The 13173-nt window shown below is 38.0% G+C and overlaps 1 protein-coding gene across 1 annotated transcript in view; it reads right to left on the reverse strand.

Annotated features, from left to right (window-relative positions):
• The window catches only part of LOC128246590 (sacsin-like), a 36241-nt gene extending 23492 nt beyond the window's left edge, over positions 1-12749 (reverse strand). The window contains exons 1-6 of the mRNA XM_052964857.1: positions 12718-12749; positions 11677-11749; positions 10686-10798; positions 10273-10389; positions 3892-4039; positions 131-1729 (exon numbers count right to left, since the gene is read on the reverse strand). Of these exons, the coding sequence (XP_052820817.1) occupies positions 131-1729; positions 3892-4039; positions 10273-10389; positions 10686-10798; positions 11677-11680 (1981 nt within the window). The 5' untranslated portion in view covers positions 11681-11749; positions 12718-12749. The remainder of the gene's footprint in view (positions 1-130; positions 1730-3891; positions 4040-10272; positions 10390-10685; positions 10799-11676; positions 11750-12717) is intronic.
• Positions 12750-13173: the final 424 nt, after the last annotated feature.

A 13173-nucleotide genomic window follows, 5' to 3' on the forward strand; every position in this document is an offset into this window, starting at 1 on the left:
ATGCTGTTTAGTTGAATTATTCGGTATGCAATTAAACATTTTCTTTTCTATCCTTTTTCTTCATTCTAACCAATGAAATAGACAGAAAAAAGGGGAATGTCTTATCAAACTTGCAAAAGCTTGCACATACCCGTTTTTTCCAAGTTTTTGAACAAAGTGCTGTGATGTTCAAAGGCTTGTTCATCGAGAAACTTTTCGCTTTGGTCACTGAACAGTTTGGTTGTATCTTGATCCTCTACGTAAACAGAAGAAGCTGTTTTCTCAAATTTTGTGAATGTTGAATCGGCCAGTGGTAAAAGTTCAAGAGACTCGAAACGAGTATAATTATTGTCAACTGAAAGGAACTGGAGCAGGCTCAATTTTACTTTATTGTCTCGAGATTTGTAGGTTTCGTTAGCTAACAGGATGTTGCGCAAAAGACCAGGTGTTAAGTATGACAATTTTCCTGGGTGAGTTCCTTCAAACGAATCCGCAACATGATCGCTAACGTCGGTAAGCGCAGGGTTGTCGGCCATGAAGACTGAAACAACATGCTCCAAAACTCTTTGTGGAACATTGGGGACCTTGTTCCTGCACAAATAAACAGCACTTTGTGGTTCTATCCAACTCAAATTTAGCGTCCTTAGTATCGGCTGTTTCCAAAGCAAACGCAATGTCTCAGTACACAGTTTTAGCCATCTCTCATTAACTAGATTGGTATCGGGTATTGCATTACAGATACCCTTAACTAAGTGTGCCTCGCATCCGTTGTTTTTGCAGTACCGGACATTCTCTATTATCAAACTGGCGTATGCGTGTGGTAGAATTTCAGACACCAACTTCAAGTTCCATTCAATTTTCTTGTCCACAACTTCGTTATCGGTATCTGGCCATCGTATATGCCTGCGATTCTGACTTAGCACGAAAAATGCATTCACATGCACAGGAAGTCCGGTCACCGCGCTAGACTCTTGCGGTAGAGGTTGATATACAAATACGTGGCCTTTGTTTCGATTGTACTCTCCCTTCTCCACAATAGGAGAAGCGAGTCCAACTAAATGCGGATTGCAAATGTCTTCATCGGCCAGTAATGTCCTAAATCGTTCCGACACGTCGCCTCCTTTCATAAAGCTAATCATAAACCATTTGGACACAGTGCAATTGCCGAAAATCTCCGTATGCACTGTGACAGTTTCAGTCCACATTTTAGACTCGGCTGGTATCGATCTTCCTATCTCAGACACTTCCGCCAACATCTCTTTTCTTTGGTGTCGCAGATTCCCCTTTTCATTATCAATGCTCACTTGACAGAATGGGGTGCCAATGCCTTTGTACATTTGATATAAAATTCGAGATGAATCGGGAGCCACATGTTGTGATTTTTCTTTTGATGAATTCGCAAACATCTTCACGCTGCAAATCGTCTTTAGGAAGAGCAAACTCCTCTTTGATTCATCGATAAATGCTTGCATAAGTCGTTCTACTTGGTTTTCATCGCATATGCTTTCAGAAAGTTTGTTTGGTTCAGTTCTTAGGCCAAACCAAAACAAGGTACCCGGGAATCGCCCGCTGTCTAGAGTATCACTATCAAACCCAAATAGACCGTCAAGAGCGCGAAGGCAAATGTTCATGTCAAGTCGTCGCCATGTTCGTAGTTTATTTAATTTCATAGTGACACAGACCTTTCCTGGATTTCTCTCATGAGGATCGATGAAAAGTATCTTCTGACCGCTAACTATGCAGGGATGATCTGAAATTTGTTATGAACTTATAACTGTAGCAACGCATCGTGCATTTGTTATTGTATTAATGGTCAATTTGTTTATCCAAGAGGGCCATGAGACCGACGCCGGATGATGGGCAATGTGAACAATTCACCCTGAGCACTTTGTGTTCAATCGAGTTATAACATATATAAACATTTTTGGGCCGAACGGCCAAACGGATAGATCGTCAAAATCTATTCATAAGTGTACTTTTGATATCTGTGCAGAAATCTTATTTAATCAGTATCACAAGGTAAAAGCCACATTCACGAAGAGCTAATCATCGATGTTCGATCATATGCTTAGTTTGTCCTATCTACATTTAGATATGTAAAATGCAAATTTGACTATTCATATCTCAGAGTTATTTAACATTTCAAAAAGTTAAATTCAGCAAACCACAATTATCGCTTCAAAAAGACAAATTCAAGCATAATAATTTCATAAATTACAGTGCTTTTAATTGGCAAATTAGAGATTTTTTTATAATATTAGTCAAATGTTATTGATCCAATAATTGAGTTTTGCGCATCAATCATCGAGAAATAGTTATACACATGGTATGTGAGTTTTTATTAATTGTTGTTCTTAAGTTACATAGCTTATGAGGATAGCCAAATTACTTAAAGGAATAATTTTAGTGATACTGACACCAAAATACATACGAATCATGCACATTCACTGTTCCAATATAGTTTTACGCACTTTACAAACGTTTCAGTAATTTATGACAATTAGTAGCAAAGTAATAACATATTAAGCCTTTTTTCCATTACTTAAAAGGTGATTTCTCTTGTAATGACGAGGCGATCAAGATAAAACTACGCGTGCACCACCACTTCATAGCTATACACACTTCACATTTGTTTCATTTCTACAATGAAAGGACAATTTCCAGCATTTTTATTTTTTAAAGGGCAACAGCTATTGAGTTACTGACACGATGAAGACAAATCTTGAACGTGCACCACAGCACTCAGGACACATATATGTTATATACCTAAAACGTTAATTAGCTTCGGTCAATTAGTTACATTGTAAAAACTCCTAGATAACCAATTTCAGCTTTCTTCTATACTTAAAGGGTAATAACGCTTGTGTTAATGACCGCAATCAGATGAATCGTGTGCATGCACCAGGGCACTATTGCTATACACACATGGCATCAGTTTCATTTATTTATGCGATACGTTACATAGTAATTGCTCCAGACGGATATTTGTAGCTCTTTTTCATTTATTGAAGGGAAATAACTCTTGTGTTACTTACCTGAACTAGATAAATAGCTTACATGTTTATCAGTGCACAATGGTTATACGCACATGGCTTATGTTAAATTAATTTTTGTTCAAAAGATTTATAGTTATGGTTATGGACTGACGGACGGACGGACAACGTTTAAATGTTCATCCCTCCACCGATTTTGACAGCGGGGGATAATTGAACAACAAGGTCAGCTACGTTTTAGCAATACGATCTCACGTTCATGATCACGATTTTTTTTAAATATTTTTAATTTCAATTTAAAAAACAACAACTTATTTTTGCTTGTCAAGAACTTAATGAATTAAGCCCAGTTGCCATTTGTCCTGTTTATTTGTTTATATTTGCGAATAAATAAATAATTAGCTGCATTCGGCCTCTTAGACGCCTCTAATTAAAATTTTGACTATTATTGGAACGTCTCAACAAAACCATCACTTTGTTCAAAATTATTTTAAGATATGACTCGGACAAGCAGCAGTTATAAACAAGACACCAAATGGCGACATGTCGAGCCCGTTTAAAGATTATTTGACACAGACATAATGATATTCTATGCAAATGAAACACATAATCACATGGAGTTCAATAATACGTGTACCTGCGAAACCACGCCTCAGCATGGTGAACCTCCATGGCATTTTTTTGAAATCCTATATTGTATGGTAAAGAAACAGCCCGGATAAGGCTCAGTCCAAATCAGTCCTATCAATTGTACTCATTTTGACATTTCACTATTAAGTTCGAGCTTGATCTTTGAAGTACATACCTGGGTCTTGTGCGCAAAACGACATCTCAGCATGGTGAATCTTCATGGCAAGCCTTTTGCAATCCTAAAATGCATGGTCAAAATACAGCCCGGACAAATAAGACATTATTTTACCTGTCAAATGAAAGACGGATTTGAATCCCAGGCCATATTTTCCAATTTTCATCGGGTCGTCAGCCTTGATGCTAGCATATATCTGTCGGATGCCCCGCCAGTCGTCCTCGGTAAACTCAGCGTCGTTGTAGAAAACCAGAGCCGGTGCCTGGAAAAACGAACCATTTAGATCATGTGGTGTATAATTAAACACACTCATACAGATATTGGTTGCCCGATTATGTCGAGCATTGTTCGTTTATCCATAAAGAACATTACTAACGTTGGTTTGTCCACTCGCTTGTAGTTGTCAATAAAATGTAAATATTCATTGAATTAAATCGTGCAATTGTGTTGTTACTTCCTATTTACGGTTAATGCGATGTTTCAACTTGCTTTCAACAGATGATGCGGTGTTGCTCTTGATTTTAACAGTTGATACGTTGATGTTACTTGGTTATAACTGTTGAGGCGAGGGTTTCACTTGCTTTTAACAGTTGGTGCGATGTTGGTACATGCATCTAACGTTGATGCGATGGTATGGATTCCTTTATCGGTAGATACAATGATGTTACAAGACGAAATGCGGCAACGCCGCATTAAAGCCGGATTTTTATTTGACGATGAAATTTTGCAATCCGAGGATTTGAGCTAGTGACCTAGTATTTTTAACCAAAAAGACCCATATATATACTTATCGGATATATCGTTCATACAAAAAGCCTGATGAACAGAAACTATTCCATTTGTGTGAGGAAAAATGAACATTTTATAAATTCATCAGCTTTTCCAATAAGATCTGTCCCAGAGACCTAACTTTTGATCCTAGATGACACACTTTATCATCTAAGATTTCATGTACACAAATATTTTTAAAGTTAATTAAAATTTAATTTTTTGAAAAATATGGGTAGATATGAAATTCATGATTGGAATATGTGTTTATAAACTAGCAATTGAACATAGTTGTTGCCTGCAAGATATTGATAGGTTTGGTTAGAATTGTGTAGGCAGGATTATATGAAATGGTTAACCTTAAATGGTAATGGTAATCACTTAAAAGGCAATCCAGACAGCTTTGTTGTCAGTCCAGAAAGTTTCCATGACATCTGTTTTGTGAGGCATATCTGATATATATATATGGTCCAAGCCAGAGTAGTAGTCTGTATTTTCACATGGAGGTGAAGGCTTTATCAAGTTATGCTTTGGACAAGAAAACGTAACAAAGGGCACTAACTATGTAATAAGCTGAAAAAGAATTGCGGTTCCTGTACACTGCACTCCCTCTCATTATGATCTATCACTGTATGAAGTTTTATTAAATTCCATCCAATAGTTTTTAAGTTATGCTCCGGACAAGAAAAAAGTTACAATGGGTAGTAACTCTGTAATAAGCTGAAATAGAGTAATGATTATTGTGCACTTCACTTCCTCTCATTATGTTCTATCACTGTATGAAGTTTTATTAAATTCCATCTAATAGTTTTCAAGTTATGCTCCGGACAAGAAAAAATAACAAAGGGCACTAACTATGTAATAAGCTGAAATAGAATTGAGGTTCCTGTACACTGCACTTCCTCTCATTATGATCTATCACTGTATGAAGTTTTATTAAATCCCATTCAATAGTTTTTAAATTATGCTCCAGACAAGAAAAAAGTAACAAAGGGCAGTAACTCTGTACTAAGCTGAAATAGAGTTATGGTTCTTGTGAACTTCACTTCCTCTTATTGTGCTTTACCATTGTGTGAATTTTTAATAAATTCCATCTAGTAGTTTGCAAGTTAAGGACTGGAAAAAAATTGACAGCAAAAAACAAAACAAATAAAGGGAAATAACTCAGTAATTAGTTTAGGTGGAGTTATGGTTCTTGAACACTGCACTTCCTCTCACTGTGCCTTACCATTGTATGAAGTTCCAATGAATTCCATCCAGTACTTTTCAAGTTATACTTCGGACAAAAAAAGTAACAAGGGGCAATAACTCAGCCATTAGCAAGAATAGAGTTATGGTTATTGTACACTGCACTTCCTCTCACTGTGCTATACCATTGAATGAAGTTCCAATGAATTCCATCCAGAACTTTTCAAGTTATACTCCGGACAAAAAAAAGTAACAAGGGGCAATAACTAAGTAATAAGCAAGAATAGAGTTATGGTTTTGTACACTGCACTTCCTCTCATTGTGCTCTACCATTGTATGAAGTTTGATTACCATTGGATACAAACTCTTGAAAAATGAAACTTTTAACGAAAAATTGTTAACGCAATGTTGTTACTTGCGTTTAAAGGTTACTACGATGTAAGTTTCTTTTAACGGTTGACAAATTAGTGCACATTGCTTTGAACGGCTGGTGCGATTTAACGGCTGATTTGATGTGGTAATTTGCTTTCAACGACTGTTGCGATGTTGTTACTTGCTTTCGACGGCTGGTGCGATGTGGTTACTTGCTTTCAACGGTTGGTGCGATGTGGTTACTTGCTTTCAACGGTTGTTGCGATGTGGTTACTTGCTTTCAATGGTTGTTGCGATGTGGTTACTTGCTTTCAACGGCTGGTGCGGTGTTGTTACTTGCTTTCAACGGTTGGAGCCATTTGGTTACTTACTTTTAACGGTTGGTGCGGTGTTGTCACTTGCTTTCAACGGTCGGTGCGATGTGGTTACTTGTGATCAACGGCTGGTGCGGTGTTGTCACTTGCTTTAAACGGTCGGTGCGATGTTGTTACTTGCTTTCAACGGCTGGTGCGGTGTTGTCACTTGCTTTCAACTGCTGGTGCGGTGTTGTCACTTGCATTCAACGGTTAGTGCGATGAGGTTACTTGCTTTCAACGGTTGGTGCGATGTTTTTACTTGCTTTCAACGGTTGATGCGATGTGGTTACTTGCTTTCAACGGCTGGTGCGGTGTTATCACTTGCTTTCAACGGTTGGTGCGATGTTGTAACTTGCTTTCAACGGCTGGTGCGGTGTTGTCACTTGCTTTCAACGGTCGGTGTGATGTGGTTACTTACTTTCAACGTTTGGTGCGATGCTGTTAATTGCTTTCAACGGTTGGTGCGATGTTGCTACTTGCTTTCAACGGTTGGTGCGATGTTGTTACTTGCTTTCAACGGTTGATGCGATGTTGTTACTTGCTTTCAACGGTTGATGCGATGTGGTTACTTGCTTTCAACGGTAAGTGCGATGTGGTTTCTTGGTTTCAACGGTTGATGCGATGTTGTTACTTGCTTTCAACGTTTGATGCGATGTGGTTACTTGCTTTCAACGGTTAGTACGATGTTGTTACTTGCTTTCAACGGTAAGTGCGATGTGATTTCTTGGTTTCAACGGTTGATGCGATGGTGTTACTTGCTTTCAACGGTTGGTGCGATGATGTTACTTGCTTTCAACGGTAAGTGCGATGTAGTTACTTGCTTTCAACGGTTAGTGCGTTGTGGTAACTTACTTTCAACGGTTGATGCGATGTGGTAACTTGCTTTCAACGGTTGGCGCTAAGTGGTTACTTGCTTTCAACGGTTGATGCGATGTGGTTACATGCTTTCAACGGCTGGTGCGAGGTGATTACTTGCTTTCAACGGTTGGTGCGATGTGGTTACTTGCTTTCAACGGTTGGTGCGATGTGGTAACTTGCTTTAAACGGCTGGTGCGATGTGTTACTTGCATTCAACGGTTGGTGCGATGTGGTTACTTGCTTTCAACGGTTGGTGCGATGTTGTAACTTGCTTTCAACGGCTGGTGCGATGTGGTTACTTACTTTCAACGGTTGGTGCGTGTGTGGTTACTTGCTTTCAACGGTTGGTGCGATGTAGTTACTTGCAATTAACGTCTGGAGCGATGTGTTTACTTGTTTTTAACGACTGGTGAGATGTGATTTCTTGCTTATAACTGCTTGTGCGATGTTTTTACTTCCTGTTTATGGTTTATGCGATTTAGTGATTGCTTTCAACGGTTGGTGTGTTTTAGTAACTTTTTTACGGTTGGTGCGATATGGTTACTTGCTATTAACGGTCAATACGATGATGCCACTTGTTTAAAATCGCTGATGCGAGGTTTAATATTGCTTTATGTATGCATTTTGGTTATTACTTTAATGGTTGATACGATGTTGTTATGTGCTTAAAACGTTAAAGCGGGATGGTTTTTTTTTTAGTTTTTAACAGTTTTTAAAATGTAAATTCATGTCATCAGTTTCGAGATATTTGGGCCAGACCTGTCGACTTCATTGTTTAAATAACAATCCCGGTTGCCCCTGATATTTTGATACTATTGTAAAGAGTTGTACGAGTAGAAAAAGAAAATATATACTAGTCAATTTATATTATTTACCTTATATTACTTACATTACACTTCGGGTGCAAATGTTTGTGTATATGTTTTTACTACTCTGTTTGAATTGCACTCACTCACTCACTCACTCACTCACTCACTCACTCACTCACTCACTCACTCACTCACTCACTCACTCACTCACTCACTCACTCACTCACTCACTCACTCACTCACTCACTCACTCACTCACTCACTCACTCACTCACTCACTCACTCACTCACTCACTCACTCACTCACTCACTCACTCACTCACTCACTCACTCACTCACTCACTCACTCACTCACTCACTCACTCACTCACTCACTCACTCACTCACTCACTCACTCACTCACTCACTCACTCACTCACTCACTCACTCACTCACTCACTCACTCACTCACTCACTCACTCACTCACTCACTCACTCACTCACTCACTCACTCACTCACTCACTCACTCACTCACTCACTCACATCTTCTAAACAATAAGTCGAGGTTTAGAAGACCAACAAATAAACACTAACTTTTATATGGGGTCACTAGGTATCCAAATTTAACATTGCGGCTAATGGCGCGATAAAAAAAAACTTTGTACATAGGGTCTCTAAAATGGAAAATATTTGATCAAGTTCTTCTTTTATTTATTTATTGAAGCAAGCAATCAATACGTTAGATACAACTCCATGCCATTTAAAATAACTATTCTACAATACTGAAATGCAGTTTAAAGGAAACAATGTTTCTCACAGACGGTTTAACAAATAATTATTGACAAACACTATGGCCTTTTAAGATCAAGTGTATTTTAAAAAGCGATAATCTTTAATGTATTCTATCATTTAAACGCTTCAAAGACCCAGACAAAATATTATATAAACGATCCACAGACCCAGATAAAAACACCCTTTGTCATTCATGTGTGTGCATTATTACCAAATAACTGGGATTAAGTACCGTGAACGATAAGGTTTTGCAATTCATGAAGTAAAAACAAGCGAGCGGGATTGCATGCATTTTCTAAAAATGGTCGCTTATCATTTCCTTCTTCCTAGACAAACGACTTAATTTTCTAAAAATGAAGGATCGCGTGTTTTTCATAAATCTTATCAATAGACTTTCAAAAAACATCTTGATAGTTGAAGAAGTGTATGCACGTGTTTATTATAAACAGATATCAATTTACAGTAAATACGAGATGGGGATTAAATTAAGTTTATCATGCGAGGTGTGGAAAATAACCGAGTCTTGGCCTAAGTATATGTATAGAAGTAGAACATTTTATTAACTATAAGCTTACAGCCCATGAGTTACATACAATATAAACATGTACATTATATAAACATTTCCGAAAGAACACTTTTCAAAATCAATCATAATGTATAAACACAATAAAGTTAGAGTGTTTTTCTGTCATGAAATAAAATATTAATGATTAAGAATGGGTGCAGTGACCGTTGCGAACCTCTTTTGGTACCTCTTTGTCAAAGGAAAATCTGACGCCGGGGTTGTGTATTGGATGAGTGGCAGTCGGCAGACCTTAAAACACCCGCTCATTTTGGAATTCTTGATGATTAAGCATAGCACTTAATAATTGCTGATATGCAATTTCATTTGCTGCAAATGTTGGTTGCATTTTAGTAATAGTTAGATGACATAAGGAAAAATCTTAATGTTTAAGAATGGGCGGAGTGAGCGTAGCGAACGAGCCTTGCTTAATCAATTAAATTATAATTCAGATCATCTTACTGACTTAGAATACAACCTCATTGGCTGACACATTGTCAACGCAAATCTTCATTATGGCAACTTTCTGCGTATTTTATAGCATTATTATATATGTATGTGGGATACTATGACCTGATACTTTTCTGAGGTCCTGTATCACGTCGCGTTCGGTGTGTAAACGCGTATCAGTCGAGTCCGCGTAGAAATAAATACTATAATATGATATTTCATTCTTGTCAGGATATGCGATATATTGAATTTATTCATAATTATCCTGTTTATCAGAAAAGCTAAACATGAGACGCTAAACATGAGACCTTAATGACGTTGTGAGCAGATTTTAAGACTAGACCACACTATTGATCCTACCTTGAAGAATTTCCGGAATCGATCACCGCGGGTTGGAGGCTCATGGTTAAAGGTTTCTCCTTGGTAAAGTACCCGTAACTCGGACGCTCCCGCATCGTCTGCGTTCTGTACCAGCTCCTACGGAAAATGAATGCAAAACAATATTATTTGCGTTTGTTTTAACCAAAAAAACAACAATGGCATCTGGATATTTATCTTAATGACACTTTCATCATAACCGATACCTATTTTTTGCGGTTTTTGTCTAAATGAGACCTTAATCATAACCTTAATAATCAGTACATCATTCCTGTATTCGTCCAGGATACGCCGGAGCTGGTCGATGATGGGTGGCTGCTCGATCCCCGCATACATACTGTGGACCATATACCTTAACACTTACATCAATCCCGGTACCTATTTGGGGACATTACCTTAATGATCTGTACATCATTCCTGTATTCGTCCAGGATACGCCGGAGCTGGTCGATGATGGGCGGCTGCTCTATCCCCGCATACTCGGCGTCTGATCCAGAATCCGAGTCGCCTAGACGCATAGAAAAAAAGGTTTAAGGAATCCAACAGGAAGAAATGTATAAAGCAGGAGAATATATGTAAAGGTGGAATACGGAGAGAGTATGTTATTTTGGTTCGTAGGAAACCGGTCAAAGATACGACATGTCTTTGAAAGAGATGTAAAGCGTTAATAGCAGGGCGCGGAAGTAGGCCGAACGATAGCCACCCACAAATACCTTAATTATTTGCATAGATACCTCATGCATTAAAACTATCATATATATAAACAAAATGTGTATAATTGAATACAATCTGGTGAATAACCTTTAAAAGTATTAGCTTGTGTTGTGTGTGTGTGTATTTGTGTGTGTGTGCGCGCGCGCGCGTATGTGTACTTTTTTGGGTGTGTACGGGGGAGCATAGTGATTTTATACGGAAAGGGCCCGTCTCCCGTATTGTGTTACCCCCCCCCCCCACCACCACCACCACCACCATCACCACCCCCACCCACTACCCACCACCCTCTTGCAGGGGCGGGGCTTGGAATAGTGTTATTGACATTATATAAGGCATATATTAATAAAAATGTTCCGGCGAAGTAGTAACCAAAAAACACGCATTTTGTAAACTACTCGTAAATCAACGTATGGTAAATTATCTGAAATTCTTCAAAATGTTCATTTATATTAAACTTGGAACATCGCTATCTGTAGTACATTAATAGAAGACGAATTCGCATATTTCCCCTCAATTTGCATCGATTTTTTCTTTAAACAAATGTTAAACATTTGTCATATATCTTATAATATCGATTTTCAGTCATGATCTGTGCACATATGTTGATATAAATGTAGGTATGATGTTTAAACTTATAAATAAAAATCAGAAAAAAAATAAAAATAAACTTACCCATTTTAAACTCCTTTTGTAGATTACATATTTTCTACTGCACGTTTAATGATAGAAGACCTGTAATATTAAGCTGAAAAGGGAAATATATTCATGTAACTAAACACTTAACACGGACATTTTATCAGACGTATTGTGCATGATCATTTTCAGAAAATGCAGTCATTGAGTTGGTCTCTTTATCAGTTATTCAATAACTTATTGAACTCTTTAAAATGCAGTGTTTGATTATCAAATAATTGTTTGTTTACCATCCAGTTATAGATTTCATTAAAAAAATCAATTTTTGCACAAAAAAGGCTTACATGAAAATGATTCGACATTAGGATTCAAACGTAATGCACCAGTCAATTGTAACCAGAGCCCCCCCACCCCCCGGTCCGGGGGTATACCGGGGATAGCTTTGGAAATGGGCCGTGTTTTTACCTTTCAGGTTACCCCGCGGTGCCGGGTGAATGCGGTGGTTTTGTCTTCGCTTTAAATATAGGGGGGAATGGGCCTTACATAGGGTCCCTGGGGTGCGGGGGCATTTGGCGGGGATTTTACCATCTGTTCGTCCCCGCAGGGCGGGGATTTTAGCCGGGGTTGGCTGAACCGAAAGTCAAAGTCCCCGCTATTCCCCGGACCTTGGGGCCGTGGTTACAATCGACTGGTGCATAACGTATTTCAAGTTTATGTTTTCAAACACCACCGACTGAAATATTTTTCGAATTATGCCGGCTGTTCTAGGCATGTACATTCAATATACATGTAGAAGGACAGGTAGCCATTGAATTAATTTAATTGTTCGTGTCTGCTTTATAAATATTCAACTGACTGACTTCGCCGTATATGTTTTCACATACTAACGTATGTACCAATGTAATGTAGAATCACTAAATAAATTTCCTGTATCCTTATGGCTTATCTGAATATGTAACTGATTTAGAACAAATTCCTCGACAAATATTATGTATATCTTACATGTACGAGTAGTGTGACAAATTATTCAAACAATTAGCTTCAAATGTTTACAAAACAAGGAAAAGAAGAATAACATACCCTTACACATGTGTTCACGGCACGAATTAAAATGAAAGTAAACTGCATGGATACTATTTATACACCTAGACTTCATTACAAGGAAGAGAAAACGAAAGTAGAATTTGTCACTATACAATAGAGATTGTTATTTTTTAAAAATCGTTTAAAAATCAGCGCTGTGTCGGCATTAAATTCAGTGTATGTATACCACGTGATAATTTGCGTCATAAATGTTACGTCGGACGGCAATATTTTTCTTCGAATTTTGCTGGTCTTTTGTAACCAGAGTTTGATTGAAGTTTAGTTTCTTTAAACACTTCGACAAACCTTTTGACAAAACGGCCGTCTGACGGAGCAATGTCAAAACCTTATTTTGGAAACAGGTTTGTCGAAGTCAGGGACGTAACTAGTCGTACACCTGTACGCACGTGCGTACAATTCGATTCCGTTATCGGAAAAAGAGAAAGGCTTAAA

This window comes from Mya arenaria, chromosome 9, assembly GCF_026914265.1.
Source record: "Mya arenaria isolate MELC-2E11 chromosome 9, ASM2691426v1".
Lineage (NCBI taxonomy): Eukaryota > Metazoa > Mollusca > Bivalvia > Myida > Myidae > Mya > Mya arenaria.